Raw genomic sequence first — 22,449 nt, forward strand, 5'->3', positions numbered from 1 at the left:
CAATTTAATAGCAAAATAATTGAATTTCCACCAGTTTTTTTGACACAATTAATGGAAATTCTTGAGGTGATGACATCATCAGCTCATTCATATCAACTGTTTAGGAACCATTTTGCAACAACAAAAAAAAAAGAAATTAGTAAAATTTTCATAAGAACATCCCTAAGTTTTTGTCCAATGTTGATAATATTTTCACTGTTTTGCTTAGGAAATTTTAGTCTTTCTTTTCAGACTAGCTTTAACTGGTCTGGAACACCACCTTGAGGGTTAATAAGCCCCTCCCCCTTTATCTGAAATGCTTGGTTGGGTGCACACTGGCACCACGCCCATAGTTCCAGGAACCCAAGATGTTGATTTGTCTACTCTAGAGGGAAGCTGTGTTCCTCCTCATCCGTCTGGAGACCCGTCTTCAAAGCCGACCGCGTCAGGCCCCAGAACTTCTCCGGCCGCAGCCTCCTCTCGACGGCGGTGAACTTCCAGCCCAGGTGACTCGTGCAGTTGCGACACTGGAGTATGGTCCAGGCGTAGCTGGTCAAAGCGGTAGGGAAAGGGGGTAGACACATGCATTTGACGATAAATTTGGGTTTTTGATTCGTCTTCTATTTTTGTCTTCAAATTCATTTTCGTGTGCTATCATACACCCACTAGTAGCAAATTGCTATGATAAAGCCAAGTTCATTAAATGGACTGAATGTAGAAACAACAATTGCAAACCAAGTCAAAAATTGAGTCTATTATGAGGGAAAATACCTGTTGTGACTGTCTGACTACATGAAAGTTATCATTTCATAGTGGTGTGCAGTAACCCAAGATTATGACTGGGAGTAGGGAGGGATGTCATTTTAACCTTTCTCTCTACCTGATTCACCACTTTCATAAGGTGGGGGTCTTTTCATGACTGCTCATACAAGTATTATCATGTTGCTAGGTATCCCTAAATTATTAACAATAGTAAGGTGAAATCATATGAGTTTTGTCAATGTGGTAGTCCAATCACCATCCTTCCTCATGCAATGTCAATTGGAATGAAAACAGTGGACAGTGATGTTTTGAACAGAAAATCTGCCACTCTCCATCACAACTGCAAATACCATCACCAACTAGATTCACCAATATTTCAAAAGCGTTCACTATTACTGCAACAGCTAATACTGCTGCGACAACAATACTACTACTATTTTTGTCACTACTAATACTACAAATACATCTCATTAAAACTTCTTAGGAGCAGTCAATTACTTGATATATCTTTTTGTTGAAAATAAATATAAAATACAAAAACACTTTGAGTTTTCGGGCAAGAAAATTACTTTGTTATAAGATTCTAATATGTCAGTGTCATTTATTCTGAGAGTCCACAGTACTTCCACTTCTGCTACTTCTACTACTACTTCCAACTGCTATTACTCTTACTTCTCCTCTTTCCACCATTAATCTTAACACTTACCACACAACTACACTGTAACTACTGCAAACTATTACCCGTATCAGGCATCTGAGCTGTGGGATGTGTGCGGGATTACGCGCCAGCAGGGAGAAGAGGAGCAATTTTCCATATTCCCCGCTTTGAATAACGCCTATGGGATTTACGTGTTAAAAACGAGGGGAATATAGCATCCGGGCACTTGAGCTCCTAGTGAGGAAAATTTGCTGTTGATGACAGTACAGTTTCTCGCTGAGTGGTCTTGCGACGAAGGGCAAAATCCCATAGGTTAACATGTAAAACTACGACGATCGCTGTTACTGTGTGAGCCTTGCTGTTAACGCACGCCGCATACCCGACGATCCTGCAGCGCCTGTGTGAGTTAGCTGTTATACGCGCACCGCGTACCTGAGCTGTGTATAGGGATGCAGCGCGCAGTGTGGTGTAGAGTTCGAGCTGGTGCCGAGTGGAAAATTGTTAAAATTTAGATTGCAATGATTTATTTTGCTGCTCAAGATGCCTAAAATGGGTAATAATAATGATATGGACTGTCTACTTTCGGGGGATACAACATTAATTGCCCTCACTAGAATTGTATTGCCCTCGTCTTCGACTCGGGCAATACAATTCTTGTTCAGGCAATAAATGTTGTATCCCCCTGAAGGCCAGTCCATATTATATCAATATATCATTACCATGAAGGTCACAGCTATGCAACACAACATGGCATTGAAAACTGCTGGGTAGTTCAAACATGTCCTGCACTGCCGACTTACCCTGGAAACCAGCTGTTCTCTTTAGACGGCCTCCCGACGAGATTCAGATTCTGGGCTCGGTAGACAGTCAGTGTTTCATGGACGTACCCTCCCGGGTTGACGTACGCAGCCATCGGACCATCAAGTGACATGCTGAATAGGAGCACAGGGGAAATGGACTTGCATGTACTCCAGTTTGTTGTTCTGATTCAAACCTCCAACCCCCCCCCCCCCCATTTATTTTTATTTATTTTTTATTTATTTTATTTTTTATTGTTCTTGAGAGAAGCTTTTGGCATCCTGAGTATATTAATATAATATGGTCTGGCCTTGAAGGTGATACAATATTTATCGCCTGAACTAGAATTGTTTTGACCAAGTCGAAGATGAGGGCAATATGATTCTAGCGAGGGCAATTAATGTTGTATCCCCCGAAAGTAGCCAGTTTATATCATTATTATTACTTACGATTCTAGTGAGGGCAATTAATGTCGTATCCCCCGAAAGTAGCCAGTCCATATCACTACTATTACCCACATCTTAAGCAGTAACATAAACTCTTACAATGTAAACTTTTTTCAACTTCACAATAACAAATTTCCAATCGGTGCCAGCTTGAGCTCTACACCACTACTAAGCTACATCCATACCATGCATGCACACATGCACAGCTCAGGCATGCAGCGAGCATAACAGGCAGCACGCACTGTCACACAAACACTTACACACTAGCTGTACAGTGACCGTCCTCTATTTTTACGAGTTAGCATACACATACAGGAATTTGTCCTCTGTCGCAAAACTCACATCAACAGCAAATTTTCATCACTGAGTGCTCTAGTGCCCGAATGCTATATTCCCCTTTAACACGTAAATCCCATAGGCATTTGTAAAAAGGGGGATATAAGAACTACACCCCTCTTTTAGCTGCTGGCACGTAAAACAAGTGGAATACAATTTTGTAGAACCACAGCTCAGATGTCTGATATGAGTAATAATACTTTATAATTATCCTCTTCTACTGCAAACAGTATTTTCATTTGGCAAGAAAATTTGCCCTGTAATACATAACTGAGACATAACAACTTCATCAAGCCTTGAATGATGTTCAGTACAATTTTCTACTATCAATATAAACATAATCAGCCACGCCCTCAACTAACGTGTAGAACAGAGATATTACAAAATGAGCACACAAGGATGATAAGGAGTTATAAATACTTACCTGAATACATCGCTTTTATTTGCAATCTGAGTGTAGCACTCTCCACAGCAGAGCATGGTACACTGTGGATAAAAGGTGGAAATGAAGAGAAAGAGTAACCATCGCATCCTTTGCAGGCATGAAATATTTGGGGCTAAAAAACATGATTTTTAATGAGTGAAGTAGTTGAAGTTGTAATTGTATGCTGCCAGTCATGTACAATTATCTGCGTATCTGTCGGCAAAGCAGAACTACCCCAAATATATATCTCACACATTTTCCAAAGCATTGAGTAGCAAGTGAGGTCATGGGTTAGTTAAAAAACTAGAATTATCACTGAAGGTGATTAATACCCCCGCCCCTAGTGTTGCTTTATAGTATGTGATGTCATGAGGGCAATGACGTTAATACCAAGTTTGTGCACTTGTCGAATTGGAAACAGAATAATTTTAGTTTACTGTACAATTACAGAGTTGACACTGAGTATAAAACTTACAGCAAATGGAAACATGCTTTCCCCCAGCATCACTACACTTAAAGACCATCATACACACCAAATTTGACCTTCACAGCTTGAATGGTTTATTTTGATACAAAAAAAAAAAAAAAAACACATTTCCCTTAAAGTAACACATTGGTGTCTTGCAAAACTACACTTCTAGATCATGATACATACTAAGTTTGACTTTAATTGCTTGAATGATGGAAAAGTTATTCGATTTGCAAGGTTTTGGTAAATCTGTGGTTACCATGGCAATGGTTTGTGTGACAAACACAAAAATTATGTGTTCCACATCTATACCTCAGGGCCATAATGCCTACCAAATTTGGTTTCAATTGCTTGAAAACTGTGAAAGAAGTTCACTCCACAGGATTTGAAAAAAACTAGAAATGTCGCTACGGCGACTGGTGTATGCCTCCGCCATAATACATGGTTCTCCCAATAGGTCTATAGTACAATGTCTTGACAATGTGTGATGACAGTTTCACACAATTGGCAAAATATTAAAATGACAGGTTTGCCACAAATGTGCTGAACGTTCACTTTCCTAGAACTAGGTTCAATTGGATGAATGATTAAAATGTCAGAGTGCAGGTATTTGGGGGAACTGATGATTTTCACTTGACTTCTGACCCTTTTACAAGTTTATGCATTGAGTAATTTTCAAGGTATTGAGAAAAAGTATAATTTCAGTATCAAATGGTAAAATAGTATTATCGAAACCTGGCCTTTGACCTTTGACCCCACAGTTCCAAAGAGAATCACTGTTAGGTAGAACATGCATAAATATGTAAGTTTCATGACAATACCTTGAGTTATTTTTGAGATATGTCGGAAAAAGTGCAATTTAGCACTTTCACTTGACCTTTGACCTTTTGACCTTTGACCTTTTGGCAAGAAACTTCCCACAGAATATATACTGGGTTATACATGCATACATCAAGTTTTTAAAAAATCCTTAAGGCATTGCATAAATATAAGGAAAGTAGTTATATTTTGAGGAGTTGACCTTGACCTTTGACCCCCTGACCTTTGACCCATGACCCCTAACTTCCCTAGATAATCACTGCCCATCGGTACAAGCATATATACTAAGTTCCATGAAGATACCTTGAACCATTTGCGAGATATGGAGAAAAACATGAAATTTCAATTTTTTTTTCACAAAATAACCTGTGACCTTTGACCTTGTGACCCCAAAATCCACACAAAGTATCATCCCCCAAGGATATACCCTCATACCAAGTTTGATGCAAAACCACCACACGGTTCTTGAGATATCGACAAAAACAAAACGGGACGGACGGACGGACGACCCGAAAACATAATGCCTCCGGCCACTTCGTTGGCGGAGGCACAAAAAAGCTGCTACCATGGCAACGCATTGTCTGATACAAATACAAAGGACATTTTGCAAAACTACACTTAAAGAGCATCATACACACCAAATTTCACCTTCATAGATTAAACGGTTCAATTTGATACAAAAATGAGTGGTTACCATGGCAACACATTTTTCTTATATTAACACATTGTTGTCTTGCATAACTACACCTCCCGATCATCATACATACTAAATTTGACCTTAATTGCTTGAATGATGTGGAAGTTATTCAATCCACAAGGTTTTGGTAAAATTACAGTATGGTTACCATGGCAACGCTTTGTCCGACAAACACAAAAATTATGTGTTCCACATCTATGCCTCAAGGCCATAATGCCTACCAAATTTGATTTCAATTGCTTCAAAACTGTGGAAGTTGTTCACTCCACAAGATTTTGAAGAAAACATGCGGTTACCATGGCAACGCTTTGTCAAGTACAAACACAAAGAGAGTCTTGCATTACTACACCGATAGATCATCATAGATACTAATTTTGAAATTGATTGCTCAAATACTATGGAAGTTATTCAATCCACAAGGTTTTGGTAAAATTATGGTTACCATGGCAACGCATTGTCCGACAAACACAAAAAACATGTCTTGCACATCTATACCTCAATATCATCATCTACCCTAAGTTTCATTCAAATTGCTTCAAAACTGTAGGAGGAGTTCACGACGCAAGATTTTGCAACAGACCGACCGACCACCCGACCAACATCACGGTGATTCCTATGTACCCCCTTCACACTATGTGTGGCAGGGGTATAATAAAAAAAAAAATGAAAGAAATGCTAAACGTTTTTTTTTTTGGGGGGGGGGGTGGGGGTGGGAAGGGGGCGCAGTTTTGAGAAACATGCACTGAATGTGCATCATTGTTCTGACGGAAAAAAGAAAATTACAGTACAAGTTTATGTAATCCTCAGGAAATGAATTAATTGCTGCTGTTCATTCATGGCTTGGTGAACATCCAATATTTCATTTCCCTTCCAACTCTACAAAGTTATGACTGCATGCACATTTCAAAACATTTTTTTTTTTTTTTTGTTACAGAGTTTGAATACATTGTACATATACATATGTTTATACCCTAAGGAAAGAAAAATAAAAGAAATTGCTCTCCAGATATAGGATCACTTGAAAGGAAGAGCAAATCTCGTAAGAAGTGAAAAGCGGAAGTGTTAAACACTCCATCCCACCCCAACAGTGACTTTAAGGAGAAAAACAAATTTGAGGCAAGTTCATCACCACCTCACAGTTCAAAGGTCATACTTTCTGTAAGAGTTCTAGCTCCCTTCTGAGCCGCTGCACAGCAGAGTTTATCCTCAGCAGGCTGATTCTCTGGCTGTCATCCAGGGGCATGTTGCTGGCCACCCAGAATGAGAAATCTGCAGTAGGATGAGATGGCACGCAATACTGTTGACCTGGGTCACAGTGAACTATGTCACGCTGCAAAACCATTTTAACTCTTTGTGTGCTGGGGTGGACCTGTGTGCTACATTATTCTCAGACTGAAATAGACAAGTGCAACCAAAATACACAAGTGCTTTTGGGAAACATTCTTTTTCAAAACCACATAACTCTTTATAGAAGCATTCATGCTATAAATGTAGCGCAGCAAGATTGTAGAGAAAATTGCAAGCTTTGCTGTGAAATACATTTTTAGACACGGGCTATGACACTTTCAATGTACTGTGGCATATTGTGATTCAGCAATCCATTTGGGCGTAGTTGTGCATTTGAGCAAAATATGCAAAGTTGGCAAGCTGTCGACTGAGTTCACCTGCTCTCTCCCATTAAGTTCGATAGGCAGGAATTCACTCATCTGTTGCTACATGTAGGTAGGGCAAGGCTCTGGCAAGCTTTGTGGTTGTTGAGGGCAGCTTTTGTGAACAAAGAATGCATAGAATCTGAACAAATTATAGAATTGGTCTATTCAGTGAGCCTTGAGGGGGAAAAAGTGCCTTGTGAACCCCCAATTCACGGTATCGCCAATGCGCAGAAAACTTCTGTGCATGCTGAAGAGCCCTGTCACAGATGCACTGTGGGATTCCTTGGTGCCATTGTCGCTTCCGGTTGTCTCGCTCATGTCCCAGTTCCCATATGATTCAATGGAGTTATTTGTCTGCTTTTAAGTTGTCACTCCTTTTTTCTTGGCTGTAATTCAGCTTTAAAAGAGTTGACAGTTTCTAAATTTTACTGATTTGCGGTCACTAGAGTCATGGTTCACAACTGCAAGGCTTCAATGTGCTGGTCACATGATGGAAAGCGAAGAAATCTTTAACAATAATTACCCCTGGATAAAGACAGAACGTGACCCGAGTGCACATGCAGCCAAAACCGGGGCAATTTTGTCCCCTGAGCTATCCCATAATGCATCTAAAACACTGCTCTGCGCACGGCACCTAGGTATTGGCGATACCGAGAATTATGGGAGAAACTTCAACACCAACCTGAAGGGTTAGCTGGCACAGTCTTCAGCTGCATGGAGTTTTCATACCAGCCACTCAGCTCTTGTTTGATCCTCATCATCAGCACATCCTGTTCACAAACATGAAGGATGAAGTCCAGTGAAATGATCCCTGAAAGCCCCAGTTAGAGGCCACAGCAGTACAAATAGGATCAAAGTCTGAATATACAGTTGACTTGTAATGGGGATGTCTAATTTGCACATCAACTATAGAACCTTGTAGATTACCAGTACTATTTTTTTTCAATCTCATTGTATGACTGTATAAGAAATTTTATACCCTCTTTCTTCCTTATATATGCATTTGTGGAACTTCAGAACTTCAGAAACTTCAGAACTTCAGGGGGGTGTTTCATCAACGTTTGTCAGCACTGACAAATTGAATCACCATAGTAACAGTCAGTGACCAGAGCATCTCAGCCAATCAAAACCAAGGATTTTGCTGAAATTGGTCAGCGCCGACAGTGGTCGGGGCTGACAAGCGTTGATGAAACACCCCCCAGAACATAAATTTCTCTTATCATGTCCAAAGTCTGATGTAATTTCTAAAATTTTCTTTGAACGATTTCACTTTATTTATCAAAATCAACTTGACAATGACTGCTGTGGAATTCCATCTTAAAAACACTGATCACTGTCTGCGTGCCAGCCAATTCCCTCAGTGATTGCTGTGATTTAGATTAACCTAAACTGCCATCATCGCAGTCAACACATTTCTTCCAAATCAATGATTTCCACACAAGACTTTGTATTCCTCCTTTTACCTTTTCCATCCACCCCCCCCCCACACACAAAATATCCTCTTGATTTCTAACCCCACACACTCACACAATCATACATCTCGTAGACCCAGGGGGGCCACCAGGTAAAGTTGGCCTCCGAGAGGTACCTCTTCCGCCTCTCCTTCAGCCACCGCACCCCTCCGTCGCTGCGGGAGGGGGCGATGTGGTGGGGTACGATCCTCCTGCGGTCCAGGGAATGGCAGCGGATGCACTGTAAGGGGTCTGCCACTTTCCTCTCTGGCAGGATCATCACCTGACCAATCAGAATCCTGCAGTCAAAGAAAGTCATATACAGTGAACAATCAGAATACTGCAGTCAAAGAAAGTCATATACAGTGATACAGTGAACAATCACAATCCTGCAGTCAAAGAGAGTCATATACAGTGACCAATCAGAATCCTGCAGTCAAAGAGAGTCATATACAGTGACCAATCAGAATCCTGCAGTCAAAGAGAGTCATATACAGTGACCAATCAGAATCCTGCAGTCAAAGAGAGTCATGTACAGTGACCAATCAGAATCCTACAGTCAGAGAGAATCATGTACAACAGTGACCAATCAGAATCCGGCAGTCAAAGAGAGTCATGTACAGTTCGCCCAAATTTCCAGTAAATCCTAGCTATATCTACAACTTCAAGTTCAAATTTATATCATTTTTCCACAGTAATATAATAAAGTGTGTGCACTGCTCAGGCTATGTGCCATGCAGCTGGAAGCTGATGACAAAAACAGAAGGTTTCTAGACTGTAAAAGTGGCAATTTTCGTAGTGCTGAAATTTTCGCACATTTCTGGCAACCAGAAACTACCGCGAAAATAAAAGCACGCAAATATTTTGCTGGCCATATATTCCTGTGCGTGATGACTTGATTCCGCGGAATTAAAAACACGCGAAACTCTTCTTACCCGGCCAAGCGCGAAAAAGTAGTCGCGCGACAATATCCACTTTTACAGTATTGGTAAATTGGGTGATTTTCAGCATGTGTGTATGGGTGGAAATGAGCTGCGTGGCGGCGGTCTCCGCTCTCCCAATGTTCTTTTAGTTTTGTTTATTATCTGTGTGTAACCCTTTGGATGAGACAAAGGTTCTGAGCATTATAGTCTTACCCGTCCGTCTGTCGCCTCGTCTCCATCACCTTAAACCTCTGTCTTCCCATGGCCTTGATTCGCATCGTCTCCACCCCTCCCTCATCCTCCTCCTTGGCACTGAAGATCTCTGCTGTCGTTCCCACATCTGGGATGTTGCCATCATGTCTGGCAGCTCTGTCCCGGCTGCATTTGAGACGAGGATGTCATTTTCATGTATCCGTGAAAACTCGAATGGTAATAATGACCTATGCTGCAAACAATGCATCATGAAATATCGTGAAATGAAACATATGTTCAGTAGGATTTATCCGTATCGATTCCTTAACTAGGAAGTAAATAAATCAATAAACATAAATTATACTGTAAAAGTGGAAATTTTCGCGGTGTTGAAATTTTCGCGCACTTCGCGCAACCAGAAAGTACCGCAAAAATAAAGGTACGCGAGAATTTTTGCTTGCCATATGTTCCTGTGCGTGATGTATTGATTCCGCGGAATTATAAACACGCGAAAAACTTCCTACCCGGCCAAGCGCGAAAAATTAGTTGCGCGAAAATATCCACTTTTACAGTAGTACATTTAATGAAGTCATCAAGAAATTGTAAATATTGGTGAAATTAATACAATCTAAACAAACTAACTTTGATTCACTTTGATTCACAAAATTAACATATGTAGGCTCTTGATTTTTCTTCAATAACAAATTTCCAACCTGAAGTATAAATGTAATTGATCAGTGTTGATCAATTTGAAACTCACAGTAAGTCAAGATATGGTAAAGGTGGAAGGATGGAAAGTAACAATGGCTAGATTTTTAATATCACACAGAACCCTCCTACATGTATACTGTATTTTTGATAATCTTATTTTACCAGCTTTATTTTCCCCTTCTTGAAAATTTGTAATAATATTTACTTTTTTCTCATGTGAAAACTACAAAGATTTGTTTGTTTTTTGGGTGCTGTATTTATTTCCACCATGCCGAAACAATCAAATCAAGCAAGTACAGTAGAATGTACCCACATTGCGAATGTACCCACATTGCTGGATGCACTGTCTTTTACAAATGAAAAAAAAAACAAGGAAAAGTAGAAATTTAAGTAGAAATTACGCGGAGCGTAATATATGTCCCCGCCGGAAGTACATGTAGCATTTTGTAGCAAAATGTACAATACAGGTCAAAAATCAAGGTTAAAGGTCAAAAAAGTCAAAGGTCAAAATTCTGTGTAGAAGTTTTGAAGCCCTCACCTAGTGCCATCATATAAAGCAAACGGAATCGAAATTGGGTTAGAAATGGCGAAGGAGTAGCATTTTGTAGCCATTGTACAATATAGGTCAAAAATCAAGGTCAAAGGTCAAAGAAGTCAAAGGTCAAAATTCTGTGTAGAAGTTTTGAAGCCCTCACCTAGTGCCATCACATAAAGCAAACCGAATCGAAATCGGGTAAGAAATGGCGAAGGAGTAGCATTTTGTAGCAAAATGTACAATATAGGTCAAAAAATCAAGGTCAAAGGTCAAAGAAGTCAAAGGTCAAAATTCTGTATAAAAGTTTTGAAGCCCTCAACTAGTGCCATCACATAAGCAAACGGAATTGAAATCGGGTTAGAAATGGCGAAGGAGTAGCATTTTGTAGCAAAATGTACAATATAGGTCAAAGGTCAAGGTCAAAGGTCACAACTGAAATTCTGTGTAGAAGTTTCAAAGCTCCCATGTAGTGCTATCATATAAAGCAAACAGAATCAAAATTGGCTCAGAAATGACAGAGAAGTAGCAAATTGAAGATTTTGATCACACACGGACGCACAGACAGACAGACAGACAGACGGACACACGGACACACACACGTACGGAGCCCGTTTCATAAGTCCCCTGCTCGAACTCGTTCGGCGGGGACAAAAAAAAGAAAAAAAGATGGTGATGAAATGTCTCTCAAACCTCTCATACAGCATGCCAAATGTGCGATTGTTGTGTAAGATGTGTTTCATCATGCTGATCAGCCGAGGATTGAAGAGGTGCAAGGGAAGGGTCTCTCCAGGAACAAGAACCACGCCCGGAAACTGGACCAGGGGCAGAGACACAGAGCATTCATCGTCAAGCACTGTCCGGCCACTGTATTCCTCCAGGTCGGAACCCAGATACTGCAGACAGAAAGTGGATCAAAGAGGCAGCAATATTTCGCAGGATATCCCATTGTGCAGTTTGAAATAATTGTTTCTAAAATGAACACAAGATAGGTACATTGTACATGTACAAGGGTGTAGACAATAACGGCATTGGTCAATAATTGAGGGTATCGCCAATACGTACAAATGTGTGTAGGTGCCGTGCGCAGAGCAGCGTTTTAGATGCATTATGGGATAGCTCATGGGACAAACTTGCCCCGGTTTTGGCTGCACATGCACTTACATCACGCTCTGTCTTTATAAAGAGGTATTTTTTGTTAATGATTTCTTCGCTTTCCATCATGTGACCAGCACATTGAAGCCTTGCAATAGTGAGCCACGACTCTAGTGACTGCAAATCAGTAAAGCTTAGACACTTTCAACTCTTTTAAGCTGAATTATAGCCAAGAAAAAAAGGGCTAACAACAGAAAAGTAGACAAAGAACTCCATTGAATCGTATGGGAACTGCAACTCGCGTGAGACAACCGGAAGCGAACAAGGGACCGAGGAATCCCACAGTACACCTGTGACAGAGCTCTTCAGCGTGCGTAGGAGTTTTTTACGTCATTGGCGATAGCGAGAATTAGTGAGGATGAGGAGCAGGAGGAAGATGAGAGGGAGGAGGAGAAGGAGGAAAGTGATAACCTAGGCACCATTTTATAAAAGTTGTCAGCCCTGCCAAGTTGTCAGTCTCTGACTACAATTGTACCATAGTAACAGTCAGTGACCAAAGCTTCTCAGCCAATCAAAACCAGGGATTTCACTGAAATTGTCCAGCGACTAACAACTTGCCAGGGCTGACAACTTTCATGAAACGGTGCCTAGGAGCACATCTGCAATTCTCAACTGGCGAAACAAAAAGGCAATGAAAATCTCTGCTATCCTGCTCGGATGATCAGCTGAAAGTTGTCACTGTCAACTGGGTTTTCATTGATACAGTAGAAATAGTTTATATTGATATAAACATAACAACTTTAGCAAGTAATTAGTTTGGACGTAATCACTTGACCTATTCCATTAACTCACCGAATGCGTTGTTGGCCTTGAAGGGTCATAGGTTATTTTGTCTGGCCTCTTGCTGACACTGTCTTGGTCCACCCTTCCTCGTATCTGCAATCTTAGTCTTTCAAAGATATTGATATCTGCATGAAGAGATGACAATCGCCACAGGTAAAACAAAACAAAAATTATGACTCCATTGTCTCCTATGAACACTCACACCTTCATTGAAGTATTCATTTAAAAAAAAAAATGAGCCAGTACAAATGTATGTGCTCCAAGATACCAGTAATGTGACAAATGCTGTACTAGAAGGCATAATTTTTTTTTTTCTATTGAAATTAAAGTTTTGGACCAGTTCAATAAACTTCTATCCACCATCATACGGATACAGTCAACAACAAGGAATACATGACACAAGAAATGTACATATACATGTACATGTACATACAACATTGTAAATATTAGCTTGTGAAAGTGAATTTTACTTGCATGAAATAAATTACTGACTGTAGCAAACTCTGGCTGAGGAACTCTACATGACACTAGGTTAAAAAATACTGTAATAACAAAATACCCAGTAGTAAATAAATAAGTACAATATGTAACTGGTTTACAGATCACTCATTTTTTTTTTTTTTTTTTTACATCAGGGTTTCTTGAAACTTATCTCCTTTTTTATTGCAAGCACAGTCTTGCTGTAACAGTGGTACATTTTTTCAAGCATCTCTGAGCTGAGGATTGTATGAGGGGTGGGGTATTGTGGATTATTAGTACAGTTGTATATCTCTGATTAGCATGTTATAAGCAGACAGTTGATCAGCAAGTCAACCATGTTCTATTCACCATTACTAAAACCTGCTCATCACTTTGATTGCAATCTGTAATCATGTGATGCCTTCTATGTAATAGTACTGTCCTTGACAGCAACCTGTAATATCTACAAAGTAATTTCATCCATTCCAATAACAGGTAAATGCCAACATTAATAACAGACCAAAAACAGTCGATAGTACGCAAAAATATTGAAGAACAATCTGATACACAAGTTGTTGTAGCATCAATATTGAAGCAGTGAATCTACCATCCACATCACAGTGTATCACTGTATAATGTATGACTAGACTAGACCGCCTAAACATCAACGGTACTATAGACCGGTATCTACATATAAACTTAGCACTGTACAGTACAGCTCCTTCAGCACTATGTAGTCAGTGTCAGTTAAACAGCGACAGACAGTGCTTTTGAACATCCAAAAGTCAATTACAGAATCTTTTCATATTCTGCGTTTTAACCTCACATTTTGAGGGGAAAATGCAAATATGTGTAAGCACGTCTATGGCAATACTTGTTATAATGTCATCTCTGTTTAAACCAGTGCCTGCGCTTGTCTGGGCCACATTCGTGACGTGGGAGGTGTAAAAGTGTCAGAGACTCCAACCCAAAGCACCTTCTGATCTGGAGATTCTCCCGCCTGAAACCCCTAGCAAACGGGAGACTCCAACTTGATGTGTGCGAAGCGCGAAGTTCCTAAGGTTCTAGATGCTCTCTTGTGCTATCTAAGGCTTATTTTTTTCAACATACGATAGAAATAAGTAAGAAATCCCTTCCAACGGGAGACAAAGAGCCAGGGCGGGAGAAATTAGATCTCAAACGGGAGAACGGGAGATTTTGCAAAAATGGGTTTTCGGCGGGAGATCTCCCGTCGAAAACGGGAGAGTTGGAGTCTCTGAAGTGTCTTCCTGGACCAACAGTTATAAGGAGGTTGATTCGCTGCAAACACAACTATGAACGTGTGGGGCTAGCAGACTGCTGGGTCCGTGTCATGTCCTGGGCCAGAAACTGTAAACAAATATAATAATTCCACAACATTACATGATTACCGTTGTCATCCTCGTCATCATCATCCCCGTCTTGACCTTGTTCATCGTCGCTCTCTTCTTCATGCTCTAATTCTTGATTTCGCAGCAGTTCTTCGTCGTCAGCCATGGCACCTCAGTTCGTAGTTGTCTGTGCTGTCGTGTGTTGTGGTGGGTCCGGTCAGCGTTTGTAAACGTAAACATGCCTGCTAAGCTGCGCGATGCGCTGGTTGTGCACTTGCCGTGGCTGTAAATCTGCAGCGATCCGAAAGTAAACACAACTGGGCCAAGGAGCTACAAAAGCTTCTTGAGAGTATAAGTGTATCTGGAGCTACTATGGTTGCAACATTTTGAATGAAACAAACTTGTTTCACCCGCTGGACGTGGTGATGGTGACGGATCACTCAGCACCTTTATTGTATGAACTAAAATTATTGGATGTATTTAAGGAACATAGATACCTAATTGGAATATTTATCTATGATCTATTGAATGATAACCTACCTCATAAAGCATCGTATTATTTTTCTCATATTGACCATACATACGAAACAAGAAACAAAGAAATGTGCAATTTTAAACTAAAAACTGTCAGAACAGAATTAGGGAAGCGATCAATAGCATATTCAGGTGTTAAAATATGGAACAATCTTTCAACTGATTTACGTTATACATCCTCTCGTAAAAAATTTTGTCGTCTTCAAGAAGAATTTATTGGAAGAATACACATTATTGGAATAAACTTGTTTATTTTGTAATCCACAAAGCAAAAACTTCAATTCTAGCAATATAAGTAATGTAAGTACACTTATCAATTTCAAAATGTTAATCTTGTACATAGTGTAGATACACTTGTTTATAAATGTAAATAATTTTCTTGTTGAATTCATATATTCTTCTTCTGTATTCAAGGCCAACGTCCACTCGCGTTGCTATTTGTTGGACCCTGTACTTTCATATTCTGTTGATAAGTTTGATTCTATACTTTCATGTCTTGTATTCCTGTTAATTGTATTATTATTATTGTATTCTCAATGATTGTATAAATTATCTGTGATTGTAAACTTGAACTTAAATTTGGTAATAAATCATTCATTCATTCATTCATTCATTCATTCATTCATTCATATATGCGTGTTACATGACTATTATCAGGGGAAATAACTGAGAAATCACCTCAAATTAGGCCTACACTCTTGAACAGGCTCATGTCGAGTTGATATGAATTATATTAATAGTGTCCATTCATGATTCCCTTTCGAATGACACGGAATGCAAAGGGTTTTGTTTTCCAAAACTTATCGGCAAAACAGGATTCCCCGGGATCTTCAAGTTGACTTTAATTTACTCATAAAACAGATTAATACCGTTTTACGAAATCGGACATATAGTACAAAATTTTCGCAAGTTTTTAACAGATATAGAAATTGGCCACATCCTTCTATTACAGCTATAGCTGAGGTGATGCCAGCACCAAGGTGCTCTGTGTGCAAAAATGTTATTAAGTTCTTCAGCAATTAAGGTAATTCAGCATACACAACCTTCCTTCCATCAAAAACATATACAAACAAAACAGAGTAATCAATGTAAAATCGTTCAGTTCAATACACCCAAAATGATGATGCGAAAGCTTAATTTTATTTTTTTTTTTCAAGTTCACCTTGAAATCAACCAAGCAACCAAGTTTGAGTGCCGAGTCACTGGGGCATTTAGCTGCCATGACATAACCTTTAATCGACGCAGGTTGCTCAATACAGTATGAAAAGATCACTTAGGCATATGGAAACATAAAAAAAAAGTTTAAAGTTCATTAACGATCTTAACTTTCATCCGAATTTAAAGAAATTTCACCCTTGATATTTACAATCTGTTCGTCTGATGATTTAATCTTTAAAAAAAAAGAAGCAGTTGATAGCTGTTTTGATATTATCGCATCCCTCTTTCTCAGATGAAAAGAAGAGAATAATGCAAAATACTGTCCAAAAATATTTTCGACGCAGCACAGTACGTCTCTTACATGAGGGTTCTGGACATCACGATGCAGGCTTTAGCACCCGCTATTTTATCCTACATAATACAGTGAGGGAGGTGGAGAGAGATACCACTGTAATCTCTTTCCATCTCCTTGAGTGTACTTTACTTCTTCCAAACTGCATGCGTGATGCGTTTGATGGTATCAGTTTGTGTACATAGGGCCTACTACTTGTATTTTTTTTTTTTTTAGGAGTTTCTATACTATTAAAAGCCAAGATGTATAACCGTGTTTCAGTCTCTGGGTAATTTCTGTGATACAATCAATGATAGCAGTAATGTGATGTTTCAAAAAATCTTGATTGTGTATCTTGATTTTGACACAGAATCATTGCCCCCTCTCTTCCCCTCACACACATACACGCATACACGCACACACACACACACACACACACACACACACACATACAAATAGAGGGAAAATCGTCAATTTGTACGTATACGGTCTGTTTGTTTGTTTATTTTTTCATTTCACTCCACTTTATCCAGTTGTCTTGTGTGTTTGTGTGCGTCCGTGCGTCCGTGCGTGTGTGTGTTTAATTGTACTTGTAAGGGCTTTTTTTTTTTTCATTTTCTGTCTGTTTTCATTAATTGTTTGGGGCAGTTTTTGTAGTATGTTTTCTTTCCGATGGACATTTCACGAAGTCACACCATGCTCATAGGCCTACTATGTTGAGTGTTACTCTAGTCCGATGTAAGACATTCAATTTCCACCTGACGGTTTCCACGCATATACAGCTCTATGTTTCCACGACGCTTTTAAATCATCACTGACATTTAGTTGATTGCATACTACGACGTCCCTACGATTGCTGGGATCCCCCCCCCCCCCCCCCCCCCCGGCCGGCTGTTATCTCGTATATCGGATTTGTGCTTGGTACGTGTAAGCGCAGAGCTTTAATGGGGTCGGCTCCGTTTGAAATTATTTCTACAAAATGTACAGGTACCGTACCGTACCTATAGCTATATTATGGTATACAGCGCACCGGTCAAGTTTACCTTTGTGATTGGCTACGTACCCTTTTGAAGATATAGAAAAAGGAGGAGGTGGAGGAGGAGGAATTAGAAGAAAATTACGAAGAAAAAGAAGAGAAAGAAGAAAGAAGAAGAAGAAGAAGAAGAAGAGGAAGAAGAAAAAGAAGAAGAAGAAGATCGCCTGCATCTGCATGCTGTATGGTAAGTCCCACCTCTCGCTTGTAGTGGACAAGATAGCTATACTTTGAGCATATTGCCGTTGCGTATATCGCTAGATTATTTGTTACTGTTATTTTTTTTTCTTTTTAACAACTTCAACGACGTTCAGAATTAGGCACCGTTGACCAACATCCATTGCATTCATCAAAACGGCATTTTATTACGTTTAGGTGAGCTGGATATAGCAGATTTGATACAAATGAGTCATATTGGAATAAAACAGACTGGTGGCCATTGCTTATTAGGTCCTGCATGGGAGACATGGTCCCTGAAATCATAATCGATAGGAACCGGAGAGTCTCTTTCCACCTCCTTGCTGGACCGACAAGCATGAAGAAAACTATATTACAGTATAGCATGGAGCCACATAGCCCCAGCTGATATTAGAATATTCCAGCGGGCACAGAGCCCCGATCTCTCGGATGATTCCGTATGAATGTTTTTCCTTGCATTGAGTGTGATCATTAATTTTCACTGCATGATTAAAAACGTGTTTATACATAGTATAATAAGATTATTATAATGATTTTTCTACACAACATGATAATCATCTCACTAAGAGGAGAGGTCTACATTTTGGTGTCATCAAGTACAATCCACTGATCTGACTAACATGCGTATAATAATATGGGTTTTCGCGGTCAATTTCATACTTTCTTTTGTCATTCAAGTTCCTATTCCGAGCATTCAATATTTCACGCATTCCGCGCTCGCAGCACTGAATCAGCAATCAAATTCAAAATCCGGCCATTCGAATTCACTATCGGATCATTCAAATTCACCATCGGAGCATTCAAAATAACTATCGGAGCATTCAAATTCACTGTCGGGACATTCAAATTCACTATCGGAACATTCAAACTGAAGAGAGGAGCACACATTTCAGCAACGAGCATTCAAATTCATGTCAAGCTGGCAACAGAATCTTGTCGGTCATTCAAATTTATGAATAGGCAACCTGGAACCAGGTTTCGAATAAGTGTATTTAATTTAAAAGAAGTCCTGAATTTAGTTAGTTTGGGGCCGTGTATGTGTGCCTTTTTCATTTAGCTTTGGATATATTGGGCTCTAATGATGAAGGTTATTTATTTTACAGTATAGAGGTCTACCTGTTCATTAAGAATTTTGAACTCGGGCTTCACGAAAAGTAATATGCAAGCACACGTCATTCGGATAGGACATACAATGGAGGTCCCATGATTGTGTGAGAGAGTCAGAACTCATGCATGTAAGATATCTCTTCATTATTCATCGCAAAGAGCAGTGTGTTTAACCTGATGAAGCGAACCCACCTTACATCCAACTGTACCCCATGGAAGACCAGCTATTGCAGTTGAATATACATGGGCTATCCAGCCATCCTCTTAGATGAAAAATGAAACAAACAAACGAACAAACATTAGACACTAGGGCCCGAATTCACGAAGGTGGTACAAATGAAATCATGGTTTAAACCATGGACAAAAACCATGGAGCGCCAAGTGTGGCATGGAATATTTTGTTACGAAATTGGTAATTTCGTCGATGAAATGATTATTTTGTAACGAAATGACATCATTTTGTTACTAAATGAACATTTCGTCCACGAAATGACAATTTCGTAAACGAAACGGTCATTACATCGACGAAATGACTGATTTCGTAACGAAATATTCCATGCGACACTTGGCGCTCCATGGTTTTTGTCCATGGTTTAAACCATGGTTTCATTATTGTACCACCTTCGTGAATTCGGGCCTAGGCGTTTACACATCAGCCCGATGTTTCGAGATAGCGCGCTATCTTCTGACTTGGAAAATTTTCCCGATAGCGAGATAGCGCGCTATTTGACAATGTGAACACAAATTTGCGCGCTAATTGTATCGCTCTGATCGAGAAAATTTCTCGACTCCAACTCGGGAAATTTCTGAAATAGCGGGATAGTAGCGCGCTATTGGATATGTGAAAACGACTCGAGAAATTTGCGCGATTAATTCCATCATTCCTAGAGTGTGTGACCCGATCGACCAAGGCAAACTGCACACAAAGCGTGAGGAATTTTTGAGAGGGCACACACATCACTATTACTGATGCTGTTTGCACATACTCAGCTGTCGAATTAGCTGTCGAATTAGCTAATTTTTAACTATTCGGGCTACCCCCTCTTCGGGCTGATGTGAATAAGAAATGAAATAGCGCTCTAATTTGCAATCGCGGAAAATTTTTCGAGCTTGGATGTTTACCGGGCTGATGTGAAAACGCCTACTGATTGTATAATATGCCTACAGACGAGCATGATATGGAAGGTTGGTTTACACCTTCGGATAAAAAAACAAACAAACAAACAAACAAACAAAAAACCACCCATTTCGACTACACTGAAACTGATAACATGAACATTACATATGTTTTGTTTGTTGTTTACAGCTATCTTATTAGTTTACTTTTGCGGGATTATGTTGTGAGATCATTGTCCGTCAGTATTGTTGTCTTTAAATTAATGCATTGTCACTATGTGGTTAGTGTTAGGGCGTTGTCAGCATGCAGCAGTATCGTGAAGAAATATGTAAAGATTGCCGTTGTGTTGTTTGGATGCACTGCTGATTGGACCTTACAATTTAAAATTTATCGAGATGAAAAACAATGAATACATGAACAGAGAACAATGTCGAACCTCTAAACAATCATAATTACACTATATAATGCAAGCCTTCATTGGTTGTGTATACCCTTTTTTCTTTCTTGAAAAAAAGTCTACTCCATTTTCCTCGTTAAATTGATTGTGCGAAGTAGGAACTTGATCGCCTGAAAATGAAATTGAACACTCCAAACAAGCTCGTCGGGACTATCACATGACTATCGCATGAATTTGAATGCACGAGTATATAAGAAATGCAATGCTCGCATTTGGAAATTGAACGCCCTAGCGTGAATTTGATTTGACGAAAACGAAACAGAACTCCAACAAATGAATTTGAATGTCCGAATATGTTTGCCTTCGTGCGCTGTGTGAATTTGAGCGCACATCAATGAATTTGAATGACAGAAGTATATGAAATTGACCGGAAAACCTATATATATACAGAGAGAGAGTATTATACAAGGACGTCGATCCGTTTTACAAGATGGGGGGGGGGGGGGGCAAAACTTAGAGTATTATGCGCGAGGGACCGAAGCGATCGACAGGAAGGGGGAGGTATAATGGAAGGGGGATATCCCCCTCCCACACGAGGGATTCTGCATTTTCATAATTGAAAATTTCCGTCAAATTTTTGAATTGTTCTTTGAAACAGTTTTTTTTTTTTTAATGTTCTGGGAAATGTATGCGTATAGCCTAATCCCGGCATCTGGGACATCTTGCTTATCAGCGTGTGCGTCATCAATGTGTACCATAAGAGTGTGATAAGCCTATTGAGGTGGGGCTATAGTTTGGGGAGGGGGGGGGGTTGTTGGACAAGAATCTTAAGTCCGCACTTTTAGAGGAATATCAGGGAATTTGTAAATCAAAAAGTGGACTGAATCTATAGCCACTGCTCCACTATGCCGTTCTCGCCACGATTTGACAATTTTCTCAGATCGGGAAGGATCGGGTAAAACATGAGCCGATCTGGACACAGCACGATGTTAGAACGCTGTATTTACGACCAACACGTGCTTGATACGCTTGTTATACAATGATCGCAGGAACGAGACATCACAATCCCTTAAAAATGGTACGTTCCCACTGCCGATCAGATCAACTCGATCAATCCCGATCAAGCTTTTTTAGCCTGGTCGGGCTCGCTCGGCATTAGTATTCGGGGTCGATCTACCTTGATCGGCATCGCTCCTGCTTCCTTCACGGTAATTTTGGACATGTCCAAAATATTCGAGTAGGAAGCCCGAACACCAACAGCTCGGGTAGTGATCGAGAAGAGATCGTGCTGATCGGGAATCGGTCGTATAGAAATCCAGTGTGGTCGGGACGGATTTTTCCCCGAGCTCAGTTCCCGATCATCTCGAGTTATACTCGAATGCTACACGATTGATTTCAGATCATCTCGATCCAGGATTCATCAGTTTCATGAATAACTCGACCGCTACACGACCGATACAGGACTGCTATCGATTGATACTCGACTAAACTCGATCATGCTTCGACCGGCACTCGATCAAATACCGAGCACTTTTTGACAGTGGTTGCAGCAGGTGCAGACGTACTTTCTTAGCACTCATTTATTGTTCAGGTATTAAGAAAAGATATATGCAGTCATTGGTCACGTTAAAAAGTTAAATGTCGTCAGTATCTTCAGCCATTCCTGGCCCACTGAAGAAAAGAAAAGGGCCATGAAGAGAGAAAAGACAACAGACCCTAGACAGCAGACATCTCAGAATTAGACTCTCCAGACAAATATACCAGAAGAAAGAAAGGAAACACAATTGAAACTGAGAAAAATTCGGTTTTCTGGCAATATGACTGTAACGTGAAAGGAAATTTTCTAGATTATCTACTTTACTTATAAACTGAGAAATGTTTCTTGAATTCTTTTGCTAGCTTGTCTGTTTCAAAGTTGAAGTTGGTTACGTTGATATAAAATCTATTTCTTACGCTGACGTGTTAGAACAGTAGTTGTA

At 39.9% G+C, this 22,449-nt stretch overlaps 2 protein-coding genes across 2 annotated transcripts in view; one reads left to right on the forward strand and one right to left on the reverse strand.

Moving 5' to 3' along the window:
* Nucleotides 1-208: 208 nt before the first annotated feature.
* Nucleotides 209-14,797, reverse strand: LOC140242150 (protein cereblon-like). Its single transcript, XM_072321919.1, has 10 exons — nt 14,656-14,797; nt 12,797-12,912; nt 11,543-11,745; nt 9,628-9,792; nt 8,568-8,790; nt 7,723-7,810; nt 6,542-6,657; nt 3,404-3,465; nt 2,200-2,331; nt 209-528 (listed from the first exon to the last, which is right to left on the reverse strand). The coding sequence occupies exons 1-10, from the start codon at nt 14,759-14,761 to the stop codon at nt 360-362; spliced, it is 1,380 nt and encodes a 459-aa protein (XP_072178020.1). The 5' UTR covers nt 14,762-14,797; the 3' UTR covers nt 209-359.
* Nucleotides 14,798-17,799: 3,002 nt separating this feature from the next.
* The window catches only part of LOC140242161 (galactosylceramide sulfotransferase-like), a 33,154-nt gene continuing 28,504 nt past the window's right edge, over nt 17,800-22,449 (forward strand). The window contains exon 1 of the mRNA XM_072321930.1: nt 17,800-17,838. Within this exon, the coding sequence (XP_072178031.1) occupies nt 17,836-17,838 (3 nt within the window). The 5' untranslated portion in view covers nt 17,800-17,835. The remainder of the gene's footprint in view (nt 17,839-22,449) is intronic.

This window comes from Diadema setosum, chromosome 2 (genome assembly GCF_964275005.1).
Source record: "Diadema setosum chromosome 2, eeDiaSeto1, whole genome shotgun sequence".
Classification (NCBI taxonomy): Eukaryota; Metazoa; Echinodermata; class Echinoidea; order Diadematoida; family Diadematidae; genus Diadema; species Diadema setosum.

What these genes read in the sequence shown, in the direction of transcription:
- LOC140242150 (XM_072321919.1), bottom strand. Translation starts at nt 14,761, where the DNA reads ATGGCTGACGACGAAGAACTGCTGCGAAATCAAGAATTAGAGCATGAA. An exon ending in TCTACGAGATGTATGATTGT is followed by an intron (nt 7,811 to 8,567) that starts GTGAGTGTGTGG and finishes GTTTGTGAACAG; the next exon opens with GATGTGCTGATGATGAGGAT. An exon ending in AATAAAAGCGATGTATTCAG is followed by an intron (nt 2,332 to 3,403) that starts GTAAGTATTTAT and finishes GCTCCTATTCAG; the next exon opens with CATGTCACTTGATGGTCCGA.